The 27,865-nt window shown below is 41.5% G+C and overlaps 1 protein-coding gene and 1 long non-coding RNA gene across 2 annotated transcripts; both read right to left on the bottom strand.

Annotated features, from left to right (window-relative positions):
- Window positions 1-140: 140 nt before the first annotated feature.
- Window positions 141-16,977, bottom strand: LOC309705288 (polycomb protein suz12-B-like). The gene is made up of 16 exons (XM_082531006.1): window positions 16,240-16,977; window positions 15,410-15,456; window positions 15,245-15,309; window positions 10,564-10,632; window positions 10,192-10,241; window positions 10,017-10,102; window positions 9,680-9,926; window positions 8,764-8,866; window positions 8,533-8,638; window positions 8,272-8,446; window positions 7,976-8,064; window positions 6,686-6,829; window positions 6,011-6,168; window positions 5,720-5,918; window positions 4,574-4,653; window positions 141-4,469 (listed from the first exon to the last, which is right to left on the bottom strand). The coding sequence occupies exons 1-16, from the start codon at window positions 16,400-16,402 to the stop codon at window positions 4,046-4,048; spliced, it is 2,205 nt and encodes a 734-aa protein (XP_082387132.1). The 5' UTR covers window positions 16,403-16,977; the 3' UTR covers window positions 141-4,045.
- Window positions 16,978-19,824: 2,847 nt separating this feature from the next.
- Window positions 19,825-26,831, bottom strand: LOC309705155. The gene is made up of 2 exons (XR_014276507.1): window positions 26,067-26,831; window positions 19,825-22,013 (listed from the first exon to the last, which is right to left on the bottom strand). It is a non-coding gene; the product is annotated as an uncharacterized lncRNA (long non-coding RNA).
- Between the last annotated feature and the right edge of the window lie 1,034 nt (window positions 26,832-27,865).

The raw sequence follows: 27,865 nt of genomic DNA on the forward strand, positions 1-27,865 counted from the left end.
AATCAGTCTCAGACAGCAAATGAAATCAGTGCAATCCTGAAACGACGACACTTAGTCACTGTGGTCCTATTTTGAACCTAGTGTGACCGAGCTGTGAGTGACGTGTACTTTGGTGAAAGAAATGGAGCATGATGCCAATATTATTACAAAATTGTCCTTTTTAATAGAAAACCATTGTGACTCGAACTAGTTTTACATTATTGTTAAAGAAAAGTCTCGTTTGGCCGACACGGCTCCTCCCGTATTGTGCAAAACGCTGCTGGGTCTCGTGAACAAAGACAAGGTTTCAGATCTGCAGATTTCAGCAGGCTGGATCAGTCACCAGCAGGCATAAAGCTTTTTAAAACAACACAAAAAAGATCGATAAGCTCTAAATACATCCAAATGATCATGTCTGACGTTATGCTCCCATGGCCTCACAGCTGCCCACATCTGGAGGCTCGTACTGCATTTAGGCTAAAATGGCACGGGTAAAACATCAGCACCTGGACTGCCTGACTCTGTTACTAGTGGGTGGGGTGATGAAATATTTTCATTTACAAATCTGTGGCAGCGCCCTCGAGTGTTTTGGGGACCCTCTTGCAGGAGAATGGAAGAACTCCAGGAGTTACTACTCCTGTTGTTTCGCGAAAAACCTACACAGAGGGTCCACAATAGATGCATCCAACATTCATATACAGTCTATACAGGAGCACGGTTTTAATTTTCAAAATAAAATTGCCCGTGGAGACTGAAATGCTCCCGGTGCGATTCGTCTGTCATGTCTAATCTTTACCCGGCGTGTTCTCGAGGTTAAATGTCAAAGTAATGACGGCAGCAGGGATCCAGGAGTCACATGACGCAGGACACATAAGAGCAAAGAAATCTGCAGGAAATGAATCCCAATTTGGTCCTTTAACTAAAAAACACCTACTAAAATGTCACTGATGGTGTTTGAGTTTCAAAAACATACATATCACAAAGCTATCGTTTTTTTTTTTTACAGTCATATTTACATTTATATATAACAGGTGTAGTGGGCGTGTTCAGTAACTACATGTGCCGCCATGGTGTCCCCTCATCATTTTAATGTTGCTCCAGGACCAGTCACACTGTTGTGATGTCACAATTTTGCAGATTCGTGGGGGTAAAGAAAGCTAAAAGATGGACGAAGTTACTGTGCCTTCACCTGCTGGATTCTGGACTTCACAGTTTGGCCTCCAACAATGTTGATTTTTGGAGCCAGAAGTGAAAAGACTGGATGAAAACTGGTGTACCAAGCTATCAGCTAATGCTAGCTAGTTTGGTTAGCAAGAATACAGTGCACCCTAGGAGCTAACATCTACAGCTGCCTGTCTCAACATGGACCTGTCCAATTCTAATAAACAAAAATCCAAAAGGAAAAGCATCCAGTTTTAGAGTTTCTTAGTACCAATTAACAGACATGCATGTCTGTGTGCTGTATCAACTTTATGGATATGAAATGTGCTAACCAAGCTGCGTAGCATTAGCCTAAATGTGAAAGCGAGATGACATCATCTACATGAAGTAGATGGTTTGACCCACGTGTCAGAGTGGCCACTTTAAGCTGTGCAGTTTTTCTGAAGGAAGAAACCATCCAGAAATGTATTTATTTTTTTTTATATCTGGCTGAAAACATGTTTATTTAAACAAATTAAAGTTGGACATTTTAACATAGACTGATCCACTGCAGGAGCCTCTGGTGGTCGCTACAGGAACTGCACATTTTCATACTTATTTCAGTCTCCGAGTGTGTCGCTTGGTCTAAAAGTGCTAAATCAGTACTAACTTTTCACATCATGGTGGACTCAAACCCCAAACGTCCTGTGTGAAAGGCCTGGATTTGATCCATCCACCATCACCTCCTCCAGCCAACTTTAGACTTCCAGGTGTTTTTTTCCCCCCCTAATCAAAACATGTGTTTTTTTGGTTGGAGCAACATTATTTATATTGCATTAACGCCACACCATAAAGCGACATCACAACCCTGTGGAACCATTCGTTTTATAAGTGGCTTTTCTTGTTTCTTTTCCCTTTTTTTTTTTTCTTTTTTTAAACAATTTCATTGATCAAATAAAAGAAAACAAACAAACAAACAAACAAACAAACAAACACAAAACAGACCAGCCAAACTTGTATCAGTCCAAAACTTAAACTATTCAGTTTATAATAATTTCAAAATAAAGCAGCAATTTCTTATTTTAAAGAAACTGGAACCAGCACCTGCATAAACAGTTTAACCCTATAGTTATCAATTTTTTTTAGATTACAACAGTAGGAACGTGGCCTTTCCAAGCCTCTCTGAGCTCTGAGGAGCTTTTTTGTCCAGTTTTGCTGCACAGCGAGTGTTTTTTGTTGTCCTGGGCTCAGAGCACGGTAAAAACAGCACTGTAGGAAAAAGAGAGTCGCTTTAAAAAAACGAAACAGACAACTAAACATGCTTCTCGTTGTTGGAGAGCTGGCAGTGGAGATCTGTTGTAAGAAAGGAGATGCACTGAGGAGTAAAAACATTTAGCACCAGTAGTTTAAAGAAAAACATAACTGTAGGGGAGGTGTGCCCACGAGTACAGCAGAGTCACAGGTTCAATAAACCCTCAGATCCGACACAGACGAAGCTGGAACCTTTAACGATCCAGCGAAAACCCTTTACTTCCAGATAAAACTTGTTGTTAGGAGTCAGTTTTCATTGTCTCGGCTCGAGCTGAACTAAAGCAGCAAAAGAGAGAAAAACGCCTGCAAAGGAAAAGTCTTCACAGAGCATTGCAGCAAAAACGAACCATTTGTTTAATATTATCTTGTTTTCATGATCACTGGATGCCAAAAATTAACCCAACCTGAGGATTAACTTCCTGATTAACCCGATCAAAGAAAGCTCGGAGACTTTTGTCTCGTTGTGTTTGAGCTAACAAGCAGCTGAATCACACGGAAAACATCCTTGATCTTACGAGATCCCTCGAGCTCGCTGCACGGATAGTGAAAGGTAATGCTCCACAGTATGAGCAAAAATATATTTTCTTCATATTCTGACTCGCAGAATTATTATGAACATGATTTTCACATGAGCGGGGCTCAACAACAATACATATGGGGGAGAGAAAAAAGACTAACACAAGTGCAGAGAGTCTCTTAGCTTTGAGCATCGGTCTCATTAACAGTTAATACGAACTTTGTGGCGTCTCCAGGTAAAATCACCTGATAGCAACGGCTCTAACAGGCGTCTCGAGTTGTGATCAGCCACCTCCCGACCATCAGCGGTTCAACCCTGACCTTTCTTGATAATAACTGGTCAAACTTCCTTTTGCAGCAACACTCTTGACACCCAATCAGACGCCGTAACCGTGACACTACTGAGCATGTGCACACACTCCCTGCTAAAAGAAAACCTTTGGCGGAGCTGAGGGTGCCCGGAAGGTCACTGATTGATGCTTCACTCTGAGGAAGACTGACATGAGGTTTGAACGATGGAGTGAACACAAAATGACTCAGAGCACCAACGAAGAGTCTCGAGAGGCAAAGTAGCACCAAAGAGAGCACCAAATACGGATCACTCCGCTGCTGAAAACAGTCCCGAGCAGACGGCCCATCTCCTCCTGTTTGAATTCGCAGCTGCTGCATGAAATGTTGACGCCTCTTTTGAAGGCAACTCGTCATCTGCAGAAGGCGTACGACCGTCTTCTGCACCTCCAGCCCTAAGACCGAACCTGCTTTGTGCTCACTCCACAGCTGTGTCAGGCTGGAAATAAAACTGGAGCAGCTCAGAGTTAAACACTCAAACATTTACAGAAACAGGACAAACAACATGGAAAAAACATGAAAATAATTAAAAAATAATTCAAAGATCTCAGCGTTGATGAACTGTGAAACCATAAAGCGTCTCTTCGATTTGAATGTGTAACTTCCAGGATGTGAAGTTCATTTTGATCCTGGTGTAACCTGCCTTTGAGAATCCCTGCAGTAACCCGTGTGTGTCTAACACCTGTTTGCTGATTCAGGACTCAGTCTTCCCGCTCTGTCCGGGAATCTTTGTGGCGCTCCAGCCGAGCAGTCACTTTAAAACCGAGCCGAAGCCGGACAATTTCTGCTTGGCGTGCGGCTTCTCGCCGCCGTCCTCCACCAGTTGGTTTCCAGTCTCCAGGGAGCTGTTGGCGGTCTCGGTACTGCAGGTTTTAAACTCCGTCAGATCGGGATCAGGGTCAGGATCCGGCTCCGGCTGGGACTCCGCGGCCGTCTCCCAGTCCTCCTCCTCCTCTTCGTCGTCCTCCTCTTTGTCTCTGTGGGTGGCCTGGCTCTGGACGAGGCAGAGCCGGGCCATGGCCTGGTTGATGGTCAGCGTGCTGATCAGGTTGAAGTCATGCATGCTGATCAGATGGAGCAGGAAATTGCGGCACAGGTTGCGTTTGACGATGAAGGCGGCGTGGTGTTCAGCAAACAGCAGACACGCTTCGTTCATCTGGTTATCTGCGATGAAGCTGGGAGGAAGACGCCAGTGGATAAGGTGAGGTTTAAAAAACAAAAACCCTGAAATAAACCAAAAAACTTCTGCAGTTTGATAAAAGCTTTGCCGAGTACATACCCACGCTTCATGACGTGCAGATTCCACAGCTTCATGATCTCCTTCTCCCCCTCGTTCACGTCCATGAAGTCCTCGATTTGCTGCAATCAGAGCACACTAGTTAGCGTTTAGCATGGACTGTATATAAAAGATGGAGGTCGATTTTGAAGCCTCAAATTTATGATTTAGGCGAGTGTCGCATCCTCTGGTATTTAAAAAAAAAAAAAGACTTTAAATGAGACCACAAACTCTTCAGCAAAGCATTTACTGAAGTCAGAACTCGAGTTAAAAATAGGGTCGTTTTCCTCATAGAGTTCTATACAAATCAGATTTAAGAGGAGCCGCTCCCTGCAGATTTAAGACACCTCTGCACTGGCTTCATTCTTCAAACCACGGGGTTACATCCATCTTTTACATACAGTCTATAGTGTTTATGCAGGTTGGAGTCCAACATCACAGAGAAAACTTGAAAAAGAAAACCTCCCCAAAACAACCAAAGAAACGCAAGAACACAACAACCATTTGTAAACGGTGTGTGTGTGTTGAAATCTTTTTTATCGTTCATTATAAAACCTGCTTTAAGTCACAGGTTGTTAAGTCATGGGGAGCTTTAATGTTGACATCAATAGGCCAGCGGCAGAAACGTCCACGCTGACTTCTGTTACCCTCACACCAATCTGGAAAAGTTAGCATAGTTAACACAGTCACGAGAAGCAGAAGCCGTTCACAGGAGGAGAGAAGCCCGAGCGTCTGAATCCTTCAGAGGTTTTTAACGATCAGAGAAAACAGTCGAGATCAAAGTGACATCTTCAACAAAAACTGGCTGTTTTGTCTGAACAACAACCCGAAATGTTTTACTCTCCAAATGTTCTCCTTTTAGAAGCAGGAGAAAGCAAATGTTTCAATATCGCTGTTTGATTATTGGAAGCGTATTTGTTTCTCTGAATTTGGTGAAGATGGAAACAGGGTTATCCTGGATTTTTCCCTTTCATGACTATTAAATTTCCTATCCCAGACTGAGAGAGCCGGGACACACCAATCAAACTTTTTACAGTTCAAACTGTGTTGATATCGAATACCGATCCAATGAAGCTTTCTACTGTTTTTATACCCGGCTTCTTCCTCCTCAGGAACATTCCTGTGTTCGCTCGTCTGGCTCAAGCTCACCTTTACAGTCTTCTCTTTGAGCCAGTCGGGGTCCCTCTCGTCCTCGCTGTCCACTTCCATCTCCTGGGGCCTCAGCGGCAGGCAGCTGTCGCTGTGGAAGTACAGGCGATTGTGTCCACTGATGTACGTCCTCTGCGCCTCCCGATCGCCATCCTCAGACTCCAGAAACTCAGACAGGCTCGGCTTTGTCCTCTTGGGTCTGAGAGGACAGGAAGAGGATGATCAGGAGTTCCTGTCGCCCTCGGCAGCATGTAAATAAATATAAAGGTAGAGGAGAAGTTGGAGGGGTACCTGCAGACCAGAAAGTGGGTGACGGCGGTTCTCTTCACGGGGCCGTTCCTGCTGAAGGCGAAGCCCGGCTGGCTGTGGATGTCCTGAGGATTTCCTGCATACGACCCATCGTAAGACTCGTTGATAGAGACCTCAATCTTTGCTCCTTTGGGATGGGGCTGCCAAAGATCAGAGATGCATATTTAAAGGACACGCTCGACAATATGTTAAAAGATCTCAGTGCTGAATTTAAATAAGAAATACTGATGATACCCCCAAGTTTTACATTGTACGATGTTTTTAAAGTACTGGTATCTTTGATTTTATTTGTTCTTAGCTTTGATTCTAAGCCTTGTGGAGCACGCTCATCAGGTTGTAATAGAACTTAAAAATGAAACGCTCCTCGATGCTCGTGTCGACTGTTTGAATCCAAAGGATTTATGCTCCTGGGGATATCTGTGCTTCTCTTCCTTTCCTAGAGCCAACATTAGCTCTGACTGACGCAGATGTGGCTACTGCACTAGATATCAAGTAATCTACCCAAGTTAGCAGGTAAGCTGATGTTGGGCAACATCTGCACGAAGACATTTTTACCTAAGAAACATGTCTGACAGAACAGGAATTTGGTTGGTAGGAAAGCTTTGGTCAAACTGGCAGTGCAAAACATGAGAGCAACAGCTGGTGTACATCTCTCACCACGTAGTTGAAGATGAAGCGGGAGTGGGACAGTTTGAGGTGTTTGACGAGACTGTACAGCTTCCTGCAGTTCAGTGTGCACCACGGACAGTGGAGGTCATCCCTGGCCTCGGTCTGCTGCCGTGTGTTGTTGTTGTATTGAAACTAGGAAAGAAAGAAACAGAGTGTGATCTCAGCTGCTGAGAAGCGACAGACTCGCTGATCTTTGACGAGGAATTCACATCCCGTTGCCACTTCTCCGGAGGTCTGAATCGACATGCAGCGGCCTTCATAAATCCCACCGTGTCTCACACTTTGATCTCGGCACTCCTTTGTTTCGCTGTCACACCTCATCGGTGGTTTTTGGGTCATTTTATCTCACCTAAACTCACCACAGGGATTCCCGACGCCCAAGAAAAGGGATTACCAATTCTAATGCTAATGCAACAACACAAAAATACCACATCTTTTACCCCATCTGTGCTCAGGTGTAGACTGACATTAACTGGTAGGATATACATGTGCCCCAGACAGAAAATATACTTCCCGTTGACGCGCATTAGAAAGTCGTGCTGGCCAAAATAAAAATTGCGTTTTGTGTCAACGAACATGGACAATTTGCCTTTTCGTGATAACTTCATGTTTTCCTCCGAGGCCAGGCTGAAAATTTGTTTTGTAAATTGAAGTGAGCTCCGTTCATACAGTTCACTCACGCTTGAATCTGTGAGTGTCCAACTTTTCTAACCATCTGTAACACACAGTCTCTCTTTCACTGGATTCTTCACGGGGGGAGAGCCGAAGCAGTAGAGAAACTACAGACAGCAGATGTCCATCAGGTGTCCATCATCCATCAGCACAGACAGCAGCTGTGCAAAGCCTTTGAATGAGGCTGTGGGTTGCCTCGAGTAACGCTCATGAAATCATTCCTACTGTTCTCTATAAAACTCTGTCACAGTAAGATTTCACACACACTTCTGTATTATTCCTTCTTGTACAGTGTACATATTATCTATTAATGGGATTTGCACTCTCAGTCTTACTTTTTACTCTTCCTAAAATCAGTTTTATTATTTATTTTCTTTGTTTTCTTATCACATGTGTACGTTTTTGCACTGTCACAGTATAAAGCCCTCACCACTTGCTCCTGCTGTAACAACAGGCATAAGGATCCTTTGTGGGATCAACAAAGTATCCATCCATCATAGAAAAATTACAGATGTGTGTAAAAAAAGATCCACAATGACATTTAAGGGTCACAGAAATGACTGAAGTCTGTGGGAGAAACGGCAGCGTTAGCAGGTACGGACTGACCTGGTAGAAGATTCGTAGTTTCTGTCGAGGCTCAGATAAGACTTGTTCTCTTCTGGTTTGAACATCTGTATTTACCGACTCTTTCACAGCTGCAGAAGAAAAACAGCAACACTTTCACTGCTGATGTTATAGGTCAGTTTACTGAGGGCCACACTGGGAAAAGGGCCAAACATATGCAGGTTACTAGCACGTCATAATTTAATCTAAATATTAGATCATCCTGGATATAATCAACATGAAACACGAGTTTGACGCGTGTGCTGAAACACAGCACACATTATCTGTGCTACACTCACTTGGTGCGTGCGTGGCTCTCAGGGTGCTGGGTCGGGTGTCCTGGTTGGTTTCGGAGTTGCGGGTGGCGAGCGGTTTGGCCACGGGTGCGGTGGAATGATCGGCGGAGTCGCTGGTCCAGCGCAGTGTGAACTGCAGAGTCGGACCCTGAGAGAAACTCTCAAACGGAGGCAAACGCTGCAAAAACCGCAAACACGGGGTTTCACTACACAGATCAGCTGTGTGAACTGAGGGTTACTTGGTTCACGCACACAAACACACACCTTTCCATCTAGGATGGTCTCCCAGGTCGCCCTCTTCTTACCGACGGGACACTCCTCCATCTCTTGCATGGACACCTCGTACTCGCCGTCCAATAACTGCAGACGCCTGCACGCAAGTACACGACAACGTCTTCTCACTTCTGCTGCACAAACGCTGCAATGACACCTTTTCTTTCCTGTGCCAAAAGGTGCTACTGTGTGTGCGCGTCAGTGTATGTGTGTGTCTTTCACCTGTTTTTATCAAAGACTGTCATCTGAGCTACAAATGTGGTTTCTCCCTCCTCCCTGAGAGCAGAGCTCCTCCTTTTCCTGTTCACAGCTTCTTCTGAAAAGTCTGAAAAAGACACACGGTGACATGAACCTCTGCTCCGCCAAACCGTCCCTCGTTTTCTGCACGGATGTGGAGCTACGAGGGTGACTGTGTTTAATTTTTAAGTTCAAACAGCTGAAGAAATATAGATATAGATAGAGCAGCCATAATAATCTTCTGCAAGTTAAACTGGGTCAACTAAAAACTTTGAGTGAATCAAGTCTGAAGGACCCGCTATAAACGAACTCGAAACATCACTGAACTACATCAAGACTCGCCGTACAACAGTCTCACCTCCCAACATCTGATAATTTCCACTGCAGACCAATAAGAAATCTGAAGTCGTTAAGCAAAGGGAGGACTCTTTGGCATCTAAGAAGTTGGTTTAAACTCGTAATTCTACTCGCTGCTATTCTGATTGGATCCAACCAAAGTTGTCTCAATGTGTGTTACCAAAACATATGACACATTTCCTGTCCCCTGATGATTTAAGCCCTACTGACACTAGTAACTGGTTAACAACTTCCTGTGACAGTTTCCCACCAGTACTGGCAAAACTGTCATGGACTCACGTGAGGGGTGCTTTAACTTCATTGGTGTTTGAAACCAAAGTCAAATCCTGCTTCCTTTCACTATCCCAGTTTACGGCCTAAATCAGGATTTTCTCCAATAGTTTAGTTCATGTTTTCTTTTTCATTGCAGGGGATGATCGGATGACAAACAAAGCAAGTTGGCTTTTTGCTACAATCCCATTTTCTTGTCCTTGGTTTGTCTTGCTCTGTCAAGCTTTTGCAAAGCTGCAGAGATGAGACCCACCCAATAACCCACTCTGCCCACCTCTGCTGTGGTGAATCTCGCCATTAGCAAGCCCGTTGATCTGTGTTCGTGGATGCCCGGGTCGTGACACTCTGAAGAGCAGCGAATAAGATTTGACCATGTGAGAGTTGCTGGGTTCAAACTCGCTGCTGGGAACCAGCAGGGAGGGGTAGGAGCTCAGCTTGGCCTGGACCCCGGCGCTCGTGTCTGGGTTCAGAGGGACTTGCTTCTTTCCCGTGGGGACCTGCTTCACCGGACAGCTCACGTCCTACACAGGAAGCAAGAAAAGGAAACTTCGTGTGTTTCATTTAGACGTGCAAGCTGTAGAAAACCAGCAGAGGAAATTCATGACACACACCTTCCTCTTCTTGTGGCAGACTTTGACCAGGAGCACCTCCAGAGACACCGAGTTCTGCTCGTTCTCGCTGTCCTGAGAGAGTTTTCCTGTAAACAAACAACACAAAAGATTTCCTGTTAGTCACAGTGGGATCAGTGGAAACGATAAAACAAAGTGCCGATATGGAAAAACGTACCAGCTTTATGGAAGAAGCCAGTAAAGGTGAGCTGAAGATTGGAGGCCAAGCTGTAGAAGAGGGGAAAACGTTCTGAGATATTTTTAAAACCAAACATTGTGAAGTTTGCAGCTATAAAAGGAGGCGTTCTGGTGCCAGAGAAAGCAGCATCAAATAAATAAAAATGTGAAACTTGAGAATCTCTTTTTGCTACAGCACTGTTTTCCTGCTAAAAATGGGCTTTTAGGTGTGGATGTACCTCAGCGGGATCGCTCCACATGTAGCTGGTGAACTTTTTATTGATATTTTGTCACCTGATAAACAAAAACGAGCTAAATGTTTTCTAGAAGCTTGGAATGGAAAGCAGAGAGTCCTGCAGGACTGAGCGCTTACCTGTGAGTCTCCTGTTCCCCTCTCATCTTCTCCACTTTGAACAGAAGATTGTCAACCTTGTAATTTTTCCTGCACATGGAGACAAACGGCAGCAGTTAGCAATCGTACAACCAGCCCACTGAAAGTCCAAACATGCAGAAACTCAGTGGCAAACGTCTTGTTTCTGGAGGAAGATCAGGTTCTTGTCCTCGGGACAAGGACGTAATCTGGATTACGGCACACTACACCCGGGGTTATACAGCTGCAGGCAGATTGAATGACTCGTTTTTCTTATAAGGGCTAACGACACCTCTCAATATTAGCTTCTGTCATTTAAAATCTTCCTCCTCACACTCAGAGTCCTGAACGATCACATCTCAAAGTAGGGGTGGGCGATATATCGAATTCACTGTGTTTTTCTGCGTACGATGGTTAAAATGGCTTTATTGTAACCATCAAGTATAAATTGCCAAACAATATTAAGCTGTCTGTATGTAATTCACTGTGACTTTCTGTCCAGCACACTGCGCTGAGCAGGCGCTTATATACTACCAGATTCAGACGAGAGGGAATGAAACTCGCTGTCATTTGGATTCCACGAGGATGACGCCGAACAAAATCCGGTAATTTGCAAAACATGCTGCAAAAAGTAGAAGTACCACAAAATATCCCACCAGCTGAAAAGTCATCCAATGCAAAGGTAAGGCCGTTTTAACCGCTGCCTGTCAACGTCAATGTTAAATAAATGAGCTGTGATACCGGTGACTGTTCTAGGTCAGTCGTTTTTATAGTCACTGTCTAGACTTTTGTTTTTGTAATTTGAGGTGATCATATTTTTTAATTTTACAATTTGTACATGTTATAAGCACAAAAAAGCACCTTTTTAAATTCAGTCGTTTTATTTTCTCTCATCAAATCTTGCTTGATGTACTTTTGTTGCTTTGATCTTCTGTTTGTTAAAGGTCTGGTGTTGACCACAGAACGAGGTTCACTGTGACAGTGTCGTCATTAGAGAAAACCTCTGTGGGCAACTGATGGTTAAAGATAATGGTTAAAATAAGGCGTTTCTATTCATGTAGTAAAATATATGTTTGAAAGTAACTTTTGTTTTTTGAGTTTAGTTAAACAGGGTTAGGGTTGGTTACACATAAATCGTGTATCGCGATATAGCCAAAAAGCATTGTGATTTTATGTTTTCCTCATATCGCCCAGCCCTGTCTCAAAGACCACACAGTACCAGCACTTACCTCTGTGCAGGCTTATACGCGTTTCCTGGAGTTTCTAAAAGTAGGACGCGAGGCAGAGTCTCGTTCTTGTCAAAATGGAGTTCTTTCTCACCACCTTCTCCAAGTCTTGCTCACAGGAGATCATCTGATTGTTGAGGTTTCTGCCGTTAATTTTCTGTTCATACGAACCAGCGTTTTGTGACATAAACAAAAAGGAGTTGTTCTAAAACGGTGCTGCAGCCCACACTGACGGGTCACGGACAGCCAGAGGAAAAAATAAGAGGTGAAACTTAGTTGAATAATTGCATTTCCTTTGGTAAATAACAACTGTCAAACGGAAATATGCTTCATTTAAAACTGAACTGTTTTGTTGATAATATCTTATAATATTTATATATTTAAAAAAAAAAAAAACTGTTGGAAGTGGGAAGCAAGCTTTTTATCAGACAGAGGATTCACTGAAGACTGCACCAGGCTCAGTGTAAGATAAAGGAGGATTATTTTGAACTGTGAATCATGCAAAGCTGTTTTAACAGTCCAAGAATGAAAACAAATTAGCAGAGTAGGTGCCCTTTAAAAAGGAGGAGGAAGAGGAGAAAGAAGAAGGAGGAGGAGGAGGAGGAGGAGGGTAAAGGCCGTCAGTGATCTTTAAAAGCTGAAATAAACTTTTCGTCTTTGAGCTTTTAGACTCGAGTGAAGTGAGGGAAAAGGCACTTTAAACGACGTGGCTGACAAAACTCTTAAATGGTGTGAACGCACAATAAGAGGTATTAGGTATTGAATTAATATCAGCAGAAGGATGACGACGTTTCTGACGTTTTGGTTTGTGTGTCTGCTTGAAAGTATTTTATTCAACTGCCAGTTTAAGTCAGCATCGCTGGCAAGTCCTGATGTGTTCTTAAATAAAATTAAATAGAGAAGCACGTCCCCCCAGCTCATAATGGCTGCACACCGTTTGAGTTTTGTAGTGCATCTACTCTGGAGAGCTAACATAAATAAAGTCCTGTCCAGCTTTAACCTGAGCTGTACTCTAATGAGCCAAAGTAACTGAGAACAGCTGTGAGGTAGCCTACAGATGTGAAGGTTAGGCCCAAGCAGTCTCATTTTAATGACCGCTGCAGAGGGAACTACAAAAACCATTAACATCTATACGCCGCCAAGCATCCAGCACCACACTGCTGCTACAGGACTGTAACATTCAAGCTATTATTTTAATGGAAATGCTCCTGCTTACAGGAAATTTCAACTTCATTTACGAGCTCAGTCATTTATATGGCTTGCTATGGATTTTTAAATTTACTTTAGAACTTTTCAGTGACTGATGCACTAAATGTTTTCTGAAACTTTATAGGCTTTCAACTTGTTGGTAATTCTTCCATTATTTGGCATCTTAACTGTATACAGGACATAAACATTGAAACTTTGGGCTTTCCTTTCCTGATTGATGTTGATCCATTTGTTCCTTATCAGAGCTCCAAGTTTATCAGACTGTGGCCTCCTGCTTGTCCAATCACTTTTAAAGTCTGCCCATAGATTTTCGATTGGATTAAGATCTGTTGAAATGTTAATTTGATGTGTAGCTTCTTACCAAACTCCTCCTGGATCGCTGGAAGAAGCTGGTGATTGTTTGAGTTTTTAGCAATAATCAGTTACAAACCTGTGATCAACTTGGAGCTCTGGAGGAAGGAACGGATCACCAATAATAAGACTTGCCCCAGAAGCTGATCTTGAGCATGCTACCAACGATTTTAGAAGTCATGAAGAAGAAGGGTCTAAACTATAAATACTGACTTTTTGTAGAGATGTGATTAGTTCGGTAGTAAGTCTTCGAATCTTATTTTTCTCTATAATCATGGAAATATGTAACAATAATATAACTATAACCTAAACAGGAACGTGTATAATTTTGTACATCCTTATTACGATAATGATTTAAATCATCATTAATGACCAGAGAAAATGACAGAAGGGCTCCATTAATGCTCATCTTAAAAATTCCAGTAGATACTATACCCCATGTTTTAGTAGCTACAACAGCCTGGTTGGTATCTTTAGGGTTAAACACACAAAATGAGCCAAATTACCTGAGACCCTGTACATTTAAGGCAGGCTGTGTACCCCCTTCTTTTCCAAGAAGCCATACAAGAGAAACCGTGTCCTGCTCAAACATTTTATTGCAGTCTCTCTCTCTGCAGCAAACTCAGCTGGGCGCAGACCCAAAGATCACCTCTGTGTAGAAGGAGTTACATGAACTTCAGTTTCTGATAATCCAACCATTTAACAACCCTGCTGGTTTCCTGCTTCCTTATCTTCTGGTTATTAATGCTTTAAATAAAACAGTCAATAACTGTGGTGTGGCCCTGAGTCTCTTCATCTCAAATCACAAGTTGCGTTTCATGTGACTGAAGCATGCACCACTGCAGCGCAAAGTGAAACTGAGCTGAGCAGCAGCAGACACCTGGTTCAAAACCTCCAATTCAAATCAAGAACACACACACACACACACACACACTAACAGCCAACAAGTCCACAGCAACAAGAGAAAACTACTGTCATGCAAAGAGAGAAGAAGCAAAAATCCAAAAACCAGCAGAAAACAATCTGTTTAACCTCATAGTAGAGCTTAAAACACAAATAACAAGTGACAGCATCTTTTTAACAATTAAATTGGGTTAAAAACCTCAAACACATTAAACAAAAAACCCCAAAACATTCAACAATAACAGCTTAATCATAACTTAACTTGATATAACTTTTAAAGTTAGATTATAGTAAATGGACTGGTTCTCACATATGACTTTTCTACTCTACCTGAGCACTCAGTGCTTTATACAACATTACCTGTCACGTGTTAATAGGTGTCTCAGTTAAATGCTGAATAACTTCATCTCTATGCTCCTTTCTTTAACACTAAATCCATGATTAATCTGCCCTCTAACAAAAAGCTAAATAAAGTACCACAAACTAAACCAGAGAGACGTTTGGAGGCAGCTCAGCTGCAGCTATCACTTGCACCATTTTAAACACTTATTGAGGTCTGCAAAATAAAATGCATGTCCTGCAACATAACAGAAGTTGTGACATGCCCTTTGTAATCCAATACAATCCTTCGGTGTGTCGTCTGAACCACAGACAGCCTCATGTGTATCAGCGTGATCTTTTTTTTCCTTCCCCTGCAGAGTCTGTATGCAAAGCAGCTCAACTGAAAAAACCTTCTATCTCAGCTTTAACTGATCGAGACAGCCTCCACGTGTCAGTTAGCTCTCACTCATGATAACAACTGACCTTCTTTCTAAGAGTCAAACTTTTTCAATAAACTTTAAAACCCGAGAAAGTGACAAGTACAATTTTTGCTGAAAAAACACGAGATCTACACATGAATCACATTGAGGTGCATTAAAGGAAAAGAAAAATTATAGCTAAAATTGTAAAAAAAAACAAAAACAAAAAAGCTTGTTAACAGTCTGAGTTTTTACCTTTTGATGTTATTCCTTGAGTTTCTGTGGGACATGTAAGTGAGTGTCCTGTGCAAAAAGATGGGCTGAAATGCAGAAAAACAATGTCTTTTTAAATACACATCAGTAATTTATGAAACGTAGAGACTATCTGAACTGTTAAGTTTAACGAAGTTAAAAACTTACAGCTATCAAGTTTCTTGTGCGGAGAAACCTGTAGATTTGGGTTGGTTCTGCAAATAAACAGTCCAAATGTCAGAACATTAATTCATGTATTATTCACTAGAACTGCACCAACATACCCAGTGATATTTTTTTTTCGACTACCTCAGTTTATCTACCCTGCCACATCAGTTCAGAGTTGACTGAATATCCAAATATGGTGTAACTAGAAGCTAAAAACCTTTAAAACATTCTTACTTGCTATGACATAAAAGGGGAAGTATGACCATTTTCAAAACACATGCTATGGATCCATTTTAAATATCAGTATCAGTGCATCGTCACGTAGTTTCGTTTCAAGTAAAGTACCACACATTTGCCACTTGAACCTTCAAGAATAGGAATTTTTCTCCATTTCACAGCTACTCTGACTGTTCAAAGTTTAAAAAAAAAAAAAAAGACATCTGGAAGCACAGTTTTTGACATTTACTGAATTATGAAAACTTAGAACTATGAATTATAAATAAATTAACAACAATCCTGCAGAAAGAGAAAGTTAAAAAGCAACAGCAGAGACTATATTAATTACTAGGTTTGTCTGGGTCTCTCTGACACAAGTTTCAGGATGTAACATTGAGTGTGATGACCCTCCAGGACATGCAGTTAAGAGTAAATGGAAACATTTACTCTTAGAATTACTGTGTACAGTACCGGTTTGTAGATAATAATAAAAGTACGGCATTAAGTCAGCTCTCTTCCTCCTGCTACCGCTGCATGCACATGGCCGCGGGAAAGCTTCCTATAAGCTTAAATTAACACTTTATACATGCAACCCGATGACAGCAGTAACTTACTCTCGAAGGCCTGCAGGAACAACTCGTGGTCGGCTTGAATAAGTTGCATGTTGGGCTTCTTGGCTGCAGCCATCGAGGCGGAGGACGGCTGGTGGTGGTACAACCCATTGGGTTTACCTCCAGAGCCCAAGCCCACCGGATGGCTCTGCTTGTGAGGAGCCATTACAACAGTGAAAAAAAATAAGAGAAAGATCAAAGAAACTCTCCCACCACCAAATGCGAGGTGGTGTAAAATGATAAAGAAATGCGGCTCCTCTTCCTTTGTGAAAACAAAAGAGCAGCAGTGGCAGAAAATCAGCCGCTCAGGAGAAACACCGCCTACTCCCCATTTTACACAACGATTTGTAAAGTTTCTCCTCTTTTATATCCGTCATTGGCGAAACTCCGACTTAACGCTCTCGACGAGGAACAGGTTAAGCAGTTGGTGAGGGCGGTTAACAGACTTGAAATGCGCGAAACAAGAGAACAGCCTCCGGCAGGCGGATTGCTAGCTAACTGGCTAACTTCCTTAGCCAGCTAGCAACCACCTTGCGCTAACCGGTTAGCATTGTCCAGCGCTCTGACTTTACCGACGACGACCACGCGCGTTTCTGTCACGCGACATCTCATAAATCACATAAACGATAGTCTTTCTGAGGCTTTGGTGCCACAACAACATCAAATTCACAGTAGCTCTCGCCGAGCGCCTGTTTCCAAGTTGGGATATAGACCCCGGAACACAGCAACAAAGCACTCATACATCCGGTTGGAATTTCCTAAATAAAGTTTTACTTTATTTATGACATTGGCAAATGCATATTTTACCCGTTTATACGCGGTAATTGTGCATAAATTGCAATCAGAAAAAAATTAAATAGAAAATCTTACAATACAAAGTAGATTAAAAAAAAAAAAACCCTCACGCAATTGTTCAGCTTTTATTAGGAAGGCAAACTTCCTTTATGTGGCCTCAATTCAGCGACTTCACAGATATACGTTGCGTCTTCGTGTCCACCTTCTAAATACCTCTGTCCAATCATCGCGCTCGTCAGCGAGACTCTGAAGAAGGCACGTTTTGCCGCCCGTTGCGTTGGGTAGCGAGCCAGAAGGTCTGAATATGCATACATTATTCACGCAAGTCACTAACTGTGAAAATAAATAAATAAATAAATAATAACAATAATATTATTAATCTAATTTGGGGCATCTATAGCCAATAAATCATCACATTTGACTACAGACAAAACAGATTAAAATACTATTCATGTTTTTACATATAAATGGTATCATTGTTATTTTTAAGAGATTTACGTTTTTGTTTTAAAAATTCTAAATTACATAAATGTAGAAAATTAAAAAATATTCTTTGTATAATTATCGCTTCGCTTTGAATCAGCACCCTTCAATATCCACATGTAGAAATGTTGGAATTTTATCCTGAATGGAAAATAAATTGCTTTACTAAAGGTTAATTACAATTTTTTTTTGATTGATGAGAAATTACACTGGAAATCAGGGCTATGAGTACAGTTTGGAGAGACTTTTTATGGTAAACATTTCAGTTGCAAGCAGTGCTGTATTGCCTGCAGACGACTGAACCACTGACCCAAAAATGTAACGAGGCCTAAAATAGCTTGTGAACACTCAGTACTTAGAAGACATGACGTGGAATTCAGTGCAGCTCTTGTACTTTTTATTTTTACTTGCACAATATTATAAATTAAATGCTGCTGTATTTTTCCAAATGGGTTTTCTGTGTCATGATGTTCTATAAGGTAATTATAAGACTTTGGATCCTCTTAGAGATGTATTAGATTACTGCTTCTGTGCTTCCCATAAGAAAATTAAAATTATAAAAATACCCCAACAACTCTGGATCATCAATTTAATTAACTTTATTTTGACTTCTATGACAAAAACTCAGATCAGCAGTTGTCTTAGGAGCTTTATAATCTATGTACAGATCCTACAAAATCCATCCTCCCATCTTCTACCCCTCATCCAGGTTGGAGGGACATCAGTCCAAGCAGAGATGATTCTCAGACCTCCCTCTGAGCCTTCTCCTCTTTGGGGAAGACACTAAGTTGTTGATCTTATTCTGTAGGTCACTAGCCACAGCTCGAGGCCATAGATAAAACCATGAAACAACAAATTTGCCCTTTCTTCACCACAACAGACCAGTCGCAGTGTGCAGCTATAACAGCTTCAACCCTTCTGGCAAGGCTTCCCACAGTGTTTAGGAGTGTTTCTGGGAATTTGTGACCATTTTTCCAGAAGCACATTTGTGAAGTCAGACACTGATGTTGGACGAGAAGACCTGGCTCACAGTCTCTGCTCCAATTCATCTCAAAGGTCCTCCATCGGGTTGAGGTCAGGAGTCTGTGCAGGCCAGTCACGTTCTTCCACACCAAACACTCATTCAAGTCTTTATGGATCTTGCTTTCTACACTGGTGTGCAGTAATGTTGGGACAGAAAGGGGCCATGTCCAAACTGTTCCCACAGAGGTGGGAGCATGAAATTGTCCAAAATGCCTTGGTATGTTGAAGCATTAAGAGTTCCTTTCATTGGAACTAAGGAGCCATGCTCAGCTTCTGAAAACAACCCCACACCATAATCCCCCCTCCACCAAACTTTACACTTTGTACAATGCAGTCAGACATGTACTGTTGTCCTGGCAACCACCAAACTCAGACTCGTCCATCAGATTGCTAGATGGAGAAGTGATTCATCACTCCCATCACTCTACTGCTCAAGAGTCTAGTGGCGGGGTGCTTTGCGCCACTGCATCTGACACTTTGCGTTGCGCTTGGTGATGTAAGGCTTGGATGCAGATGCTCGGAAATGGAAACATGAAGCACTCTACACACCGTTTATGGAGCTAATCTGAAGGACACATCAAGTTTGGAGGTCTGTAGCAACCGTCTGCAGAAAGTAGGTGACCTACTTACAATTTCACGATTGGACTTCCTGCCCAGGTGGCATCCTATCACAGTTCACGAGCTCCTGAGAGTGACCCATTATTTCACAAATGTTTGTAGAAACAGTCTGCGTGTGTAGGTGCTTCATTTTATACACCTGTGGTCATGGAAGTGACTGGAACACCTGAATTCAATTATCTGGATGGTTGAGTGAATACCTTTGGCAGTATAGTGAGCGTTTGTTGACCACGCCATTCACAAAAACGCAAAGATGCGATCTCCAACTTCATCTCCTTGACTTTGCCTACAAATGTTTGTCCATAAAAGTTCCAGTCACACTGGCCTAATTTGACTTATTGCTGGAAATGAGAACTGTGCTTGCACTGTGGTCGTACAAGGACCGAAGAACACGTGACAACAGGGCTAATACCCCATACTACCAAAGCAGTCTTCACAGGAAAAATCCTTTACAATAGTAGAAAAAGATTCCCAACCATGAGATGATCCTCTATGTCAAAACAATTGGCAATGGCGGGGAGGAAGAGCTCCCTTTCAACAGGAAAAGAACTCTTACAGAGCCAGGCTGAAGGAGCAGGGAGGTGAGAGGACAAAAGAAAAGAGGAACAGCAACAAAAAACCGTAAATCAGCAAACACAAATTATGAATAAAAGACAACAAAGTCTGGACTTAAATTCTGATCAATATTCAAACATATTCCCTTTTAATAGCAGTCGCGGCAGAGGTTCGGCTGGGTAGAGCACACAGTAGTGTTTACAGTACACTGACAATGAAGCCCAGTGTGAGCAGGAACAGCAGTGAGTGAGCCACCAAGAATCGGTTAAATCCTAACACACACATTAGTAAAAATGTAAACAAACAGATTAAACGCCCAATCTCCCTTTTCCACATTAAATGCACACTTTAACCTCCATCCTACATGATCATTTCCCTTTGGTGTTTAAAAATAAATAAACCACGTACAGGACAAATTCATTTCCCAGCATTTGAAGTGTTTTTTGAGTTTATCCTCCAAGTCCAGGTGTGTCGATGGAATCAGGGTAATTACAAACCACAGTTGCCACAGAGCATGTTTTAAAATCTCTGATTATAATCTTTTACAGCAAATACCATGACGGGACTGTGCATGTTGGAACCAGTCTCAGAGATGGGGTAGATTCTAGTATGACCATATTCCCATCAAGCTTAGCAGACCCAGACATCACATTTTTGGCATTTCTGTCCCACTGAATCAATTTAAAAATTAAACACTGCATAAAGTCAATGAAAGTCAAAACCCAGGCTGATGTTACTGTTCCTCCGTCCACATTTACTTTGGTTAGTGAAACAATGAAACAGAGACCGATGCCTCCAAACTAAAAGTTGTGCTTTTAGTCTGCAGCTAGTGACCAAAGCATCTCGACAGGGTTTCTTTGCAACTGATTTCAACTGACAACAGCCATCAACCTAAGGCAACCCAATGAATTCAGAAAGTATACATTTTTCCCCAGCGTCTGGAGGTTGCCAGGTGGTTGGTGGCTGGTTTGTGTGACTGAGACCAAAAAGAAAGTTGGGTTAAATAAAGTTGTATTGGATTAAAGGGGGAGGGGCTAAAACATCTCATTTTAGACAGAAGATGAACTTCAGGGTTGGATCAAAGCGTATGTTGAGCTGTGAATCATGCAAAGCTATTCAATTAGAGTAACTTTGCATAAGCAGAATAAGTCCACTTCACTGTCACAACCTTATTAGCGATGGGTAATCCCCTCACTGTTGACATTTTAGCGAAAGACTTGGTTTCCTTCTCTTCCTGTGTGCTTTCCGTAGCTGATTTTGACCATAGACTCCCTGTAACGGTCCGAGGGTTCAAATCATCTACAAAAAAGTATTCTGACACGAGAAACTGAACAAACCACTGACACCATCTCCTAAACTGAGTGGTGCACCTGAGGTCTCACACGTGTAATTCTGGCTCGGATCAGTGAGAACGGGCCCCTAATTAGTCCACAATATCACGTGTCTCATTCAGACATTGCCACCATTTATAAGTCATGAAGATGGAGCTAGAAGATGTAAAGATTAACGGGCAATTTGGATGCATCTCAGATTATTTGTCTTAACAAATAACATGATTCATTTGGAAGCACAAAAGAAGAACTGATCGAGTTAATTATGGTGTGATTTTTCAACAACAGTGTTAAAAATGTAGCAGTGATCACAGTCATTCTGGGCTTCTTCCCTTTTAAAACCGACAATAACTTCATTTTAACTCCTTCGTTACACTCTGAGGAGGTGTTTGAGTTCTTGACGCCATCTCAGGTGGTTTTTCCTAAACAATGAAGTCCTTCATGTTCAGGTAAACAGAGTGCAAATTCGCCTTGAGAAGCTGTTATGTTTCTTTTAGCAGGATAATTTAACATTTAAACAAAGCAGCAAACAGACAAACCAACCAAGCAGCCACTACCCAAAGTGCACCAGGTTTTAGAAAGCATGTCCCGGTGGAGCTTTGTTGGTCAGACTTAGGAGCCCATCAGTCCTCCTGACTTCATCTGGGACATCCTGACTGTCACCAAACATGCCATCCTTCAGGCAAACGACCTATAGTGGGCGCTTGTCCTTCAGGTGAGGACGGTTTTAGTGTTTTCTCAACAGTATGTAGGTCATGAGCAGAATGAGGCCTGCTGACAGGCCTGCAATCACAAACTGGTGGATGGAGAGGACGTTCTCCAGTGTGTGGATCCTCTCCTCCATGGCACTGGTGTGGAAGTAGTCGTAGACGCCGGCTGTGATGCTCCACAGCGCCCACACAGCATCCACCACCAACGGCATGGCCAAGCAGGAGGATGGAGGCTCAGCTGTAGATCAGACTCTGTTACAGACTGGAACATGGGAACAACACGTAAATAATTCAGATACAAGATGAAATCCTTAAAAAAAACCAAAAACACCAAATCAGTTTGTTCTGATCAGCATATCACACGTGTTAGTGCAGGAAGCCCTGGTTTCATATCATTGACGGTATAAAAGAAAGATGCAGCACTGCTGAAACACGATGCACACTATGTTATCAATATGGACTCATGGAGAAATAAAATAATAAGATTATAATAAGATTTAACATTATAAAACATTTCTGCATTCAATAAATAATAGATAATAATAATAATTATTATTATTATAATACAGGTTCATGTTTCAGACAGTTTTAACTTGATGATTTAAATGTAAGTGGGTCAATGCAAAGCACTGAAGCACACGACTTCTTCTATGCTGAATTTTGATGCATAACTCATTCTGCAGCTTTGAGAGCCTCTACGAAATGATTTCAAAACATGCAGCTCGACTGGGAATAACGGGCCACGATTCCCAGTAGTGACTGGTCCCATGTTTTTTATGTAATTCATAAAAAAAAAGGTCAAAGAACGGCATTCAAATAAAAATCGTCTCAAAGGTCTCTATTGTAAAAACGTTGATTAACGTTTAAACAAGTCACAAAACTTTGAACTTCTGATGACCGAACCTGCGTTCTGAAATCTTCTGATGGCACCGTTTTATGACAAAGCTTTCTCCTGTAGTTACACTGTGTCCAAATTTTCCTTTATTCTGATTTTGAAAAACTACATTTCAATCGTTTTATTGCAACACTTTTCCCTCTACATGCACAGATTATACGTCATAGCGTATATCGGAGGCCTTTTTGTGCTCTTTCACCTGATGCGATGGGATATATGGTGAAACCAGTTTCAGCTGAACATCAAAACAGGCTGTCCACGAACTCTTCTCTCATGGGGTCACACCACCATCCAGTAATATGGATTATATAAGGTTATAATGCATCAAATGCAGTAAGTATGCAAATGTTTCATATAAATATAGTTTATAACTTAATAATTTTCTTTAGCCAAGATAATTAAACATTTTGATTTTATGTAATGTATAGATTTATACTATTACTAAGTATCACACCCTTTTTTTATTATTTCTATATTATTTTTATATTTTATATATTTTTTTATATATTATTTTTTTTATTAGAAATAATCAAATTGTTACATGCTTAAATTTACACAAAAAGACTGAAATCTGCACTGTCATGAACACGTTTTTCACCAAAAATTGAAACCTAACCTTTCATTATTTATTGGGTTAAGCCTCTGGGCTCCAGGGTATAACTTTGGTATCATTATTTTGAGCACAATCTCACGTGTCTGAATTTACAGTTATTTTTTCATTAACACAACTGATCTGAAATCACACAAAAACATAAAAATCGAGGAGAAAAAAGTTACAGTTTTTACTGTAACAGCCACAAACATGTTTTGTGAAAGATTTTCATAACTTGAAATGAAAATATAAATTGTAAATTTTAAAAACTTAGGCACAGAGGAGAGGACAACACCGCCGGCCTAAACCCTGCAGGCCTGACAGCAGGAGGTGTATCACTCTTCAGATCTGACGTGCCTGATGTATGGCGTCATTTTTGTGCCACTATTCTGAGTGCATGTAAAAAATATTTTTTTTAAAATATAGCGCACGTAAAAACAATTTGCCAGTACAAGTGTTGCATTTTGAGGAGAACAAATTCTTTGCTGCGTGCAAAAAAATGTACTTCAGTGTTTGCTATTATCCATATACACAATAGCAGCCCCAGTTTAGCTACAGTAGCTAGCGAGCTGATTGGACACCAAAACAGCTAATCAGATTTTTTTTGCATTCAAGTCTGTGATTGGTTGGTTTTGTGGCACAAATAGAACGGTGTACAGAAAGAGTGTGTGTGTGTGTGTGTGTGTGTGTGTGTGTGTGTGTGTGTGTGTGTGTGTATGGATAATAGCAAACACTGAAATACATTTTTTTGCACGCAGCAATGAATTTTGCTCGCTCAAATTGAGCTTTTCTTCACTCAAAATAAAATTCACCTCAAAATGCAACACTTGTACTTGCAATTTTTTTTACGTGCACTCAAATTTTTACTACGTGCGCTCAGAATAGTGGCACAAAAAAAAACGCCATAGTGATGTTGACTGTGCTCTGGCACAATCATAGGCATCGGTTGCTACTGACAACAAGAAATGAAGCTGGTCCGAGCTATGGGCACAACCATTTTTTAATAGTGGAGGGGGAATAACACTATGTAATACATTCAGTTTTAGAAATTATATTCAATGTTAACTGTGGCTATGTTCAAACTGTTAATACTATCTTATTTTAATAAGCAACATTTTCATATGCAAAACTAGAGGCAAGAGATTATTTTAGGGGTCACCCCGTGCCACCCCTGTAGATCCGCTCCTGCACACCAACCATGACAACCATTAACATGTTGATATTCTGACCTGTGAGCCACTATTGTTACATGATTATGTCAGTACCACACCCGCCTTTGACTGATTTCGACAGGTGTGTTCAACAACACACCTGCAAAATAAAGGCTACTGTCTTTTGCACAGTTGTGTTGACCAGATCTGTCAACAGTCAAACCGACATTTAGCAATTCATGCCAAAGGTCTGAAAACCTCCTGCAGCCCCATAATTTGCCATAAGACACAGAGACAGACTATCCAGGTGAAAACAAAACCATGTCCTATATCATTACTGCTTATAATACCTCTGCAGTGAAGGCTTGTATTCATGACACAGCACCCAAAGAAGTTCCAGGCTGTTGATGAAAAAAAACTTACCTTAAAAGGTTTTTTTTTTTTTTTTAAACTGAGTGAAATGACCAACAGGAATTTGGCTAGAGCCACAATAATTCCCTAAATGCTAAGAAAAGAGGCTTTGATGTTTTACACACGGTCTAGAAGCAGGTTTACATGATTATTTAAAACATTCGGTGATTCAGTGCTCCTGGAGCTCAGGTCAGATATTACATCACAGAGAGAGTAGGAGATGGTTGTCGCTTCCAGGTTTGAAAAGTGAAGCCAGTGGAAGTGCATTAAACCTGTTAAACCTTCTTTTTAAACGACACCAGGGGGCGACACCTTTCGTTGCACAAAGAGTCCCAGTCCTATGCAAGTCTATGGGAAAACTCTGTAAACACTTTCTAGGCTCGGTCACAGGTCACCTCACACTGAATCAAAGAGTAAGACGATTTAGTGAATTTTGCTCATTTGAAGCATCAGTGCTAATTGGATAATGCCTTAAACACAGATTTGGGATCTGGTGATCTCCATCCATCCATCCATCCATTCGCTTCCGCTTATCCTTTTCAGGGTCGCGGGGGGCGCTGGAGCCTATCCCAGCTGTCATAGGGCGAGAGGCGGGGTACACCCTGGACAGGTCGCCAGTCTGTCGCAGGGCCAACACACAGGGACAGACAACCATTCACACTCACATTCATTCACACATTCACACCTAGTGGCAATTTGGATTATCCAATTAACCTATCCCCACAAGCTGCATGTCTTTGGACGGTGGGAGGAAGCCGGAGGACCCGGAGAGAACCCACGCAAACACGGGGAAAACATGCAAACTCCACACAGAAAGACCCCGGCCTGATGGTGGAATTGAACTCAGGACCTTCTTGCTGTGCGGCAACAGTGCTAACCACCGTGCCGCCCCTCTGGTGATCTAACAAATATAAATCTCCCTCTGTCCATTTTATTTAGCTAACTAACTATAATACAAAGTAAATTTCCTGGTTTTAATATTCTTTTCGAAACATTAATCATGTAATCCAATGGCTTTTCCAGGTTTTCCAGGTTGTTCCATGCCCCATTGAACACATAATTCGTTGATGTATTACACAAAACATAAATAATACTACAAAGACGTGATAATGGCCCTGTCAGTAAAATCTCACAAGGAGCGCACATGCAGCAGACTGAAAATAATGCACCTTGCACACAAACTTCTCCCCTGCTAGCTACCAAGCTATCGCTTTACCAGCAAGCTAAAGCTAGCTTTGATTCTTTTAAAGAGGCGCCATTACTCACAGCATTACTCGAGGATCAGACAGCCCTTCCTCCATGCCATACATGTACAGGAGTCTTTCACATCATCATGCTGACTCTACAGTTAGCGGTTAAAAAGGAAAGTGTGAAATCCCATCTGTCGTGAGCCACTTCATCTGCTTCCGGGTGCGTTTCCCTTGAAGACACCCTTTCATCGCGTATGTGAGGTCGTGAAGAAACGCCAAACTCCATTCAGAAACATAACGAATTTTCTTACTTCGCACAGACCCAAAAACGTAGCCTATAAACCATAACCTGAGGCAGTCTTTATCAGCAATGCCTTCGACTGGGACACTCGGCTTCATACATGATGTTGTCAGGATATTTTATCTCAGTTTTAAAGAATTTCCGTCCTTGGCTTTTATAATATGACGTGCATTTGCGTGTTGATGATGAGAAAGCCAAAACTGAACAGATTTTGGATGGAGTTCGGGATCGTGATTCTTCTCCGTCAGTGAAACGGTCAAATGAAATCTCAGCACTTACGTCACACGTTGACGCTGTACCTTGAAATTGACAGATACTGCAGGTTTTATATTACCAGGCGCGGTGGCCAAGTGGTAAGGCGTCGGTCTCGTAAACCGAAGATCGCGGGTTCGAACCCCGTCCGTGCCTGTTAAACTGGAATGTACCAACTGTGTTTTTTGGGGTGGGGAAACAAAATGCTATCCTTGAAGTTGTCGAACAGTATTACAAAAGAAAATCAGACCAAAAAAAAAAACCCCAACACGAAATTGAAATTATAAAGAAATAAACTATAAACATAGCCCGAAAGTGGACAAAACTTTTCATGTTTTATAAAACTTCAGAAGACCACAAGAGGGAGCAATACGAACAGTATATTACAGAGGGTTTGTTTAAGTTAAAACTGATAATGACTCAAACTGTATGAAAAAGCAATTCAATGCAAAGCAATAAGATATTTTTTAATGTCTAACTTGATTGCAACCCAACAGAGTCTTCCCATTCTTCTTTTTTGCCTATCCGACTTTAAAAAATTCCTGGAAATATGCATGTAAGCAATTATATATAATATATGAATTCATTATGAATACTGGCTTGGTAAGGATTGTATGTTCTTACTGGATGGGATGTCCAACATACAGCTCGGGGGCCAGAATCAGGCCTTACAAAGACTCTGTTTTATACTCTGTCATCCCTTCGTGAAGCACTTTGTGATCTTTTTATCTAGAAAGATGCTATATAAATAAAATTTTATTTTTTACTTTTTAGATTTTTACTTGTATTCTGGTTTCCAGCTTCTCCTGTTGATAAAGACTCCTCCCTGCCACTGAAATTCAGAAAGTAATTAAGCAATAAATAAACAATGACAACAATTTTCTGTGAATTAATATTTTATGATTACACATTACACAGTCTTGGCAATGAAACAGCTGCACTTTTTTGTAATTTTACCCATTTATTATGTGGTTTCACTGGTCTGGACACTTAAGTTCAAAGTGGGCTCTGTGTGTCCCACAACGTAAAATGAAAATGAGCTCTCTGATTGATGTTAATTGGCCATCAGGGAAACATATCAATCAGTAAATAAATGAACAGAATCTTTAATTAAAACATAAGTAACAAGTGTCAATACACGTAAAAAATAAATAAATACAGAGTTATTTAAGGCCATGCTATTCAAAAAGAAAAAACAAACAAACCGTGAACGCTACTGTGGTCCAGCCCGTGTGAAAAACATCATAAACACTGTGAGTCCTCACACGTCAGCTTCAGGAGTGTACAGCTCACGAATGGCGACCTCGACGTCCCCGTTAATT

The sequence above is a fragment of the Aulonocara stuartgranti genome (assembly GCF_965226115.1).
Source record: "Aulonocara stuartgranti genome assembly, chromosome: 4".
Lineage (NCBI taxonomy): Eukaryota > Metazoa > Chordata > Actinopteri > Cichliformes > Cichlidae > Aulonocara > Aulonocara stuartgranti.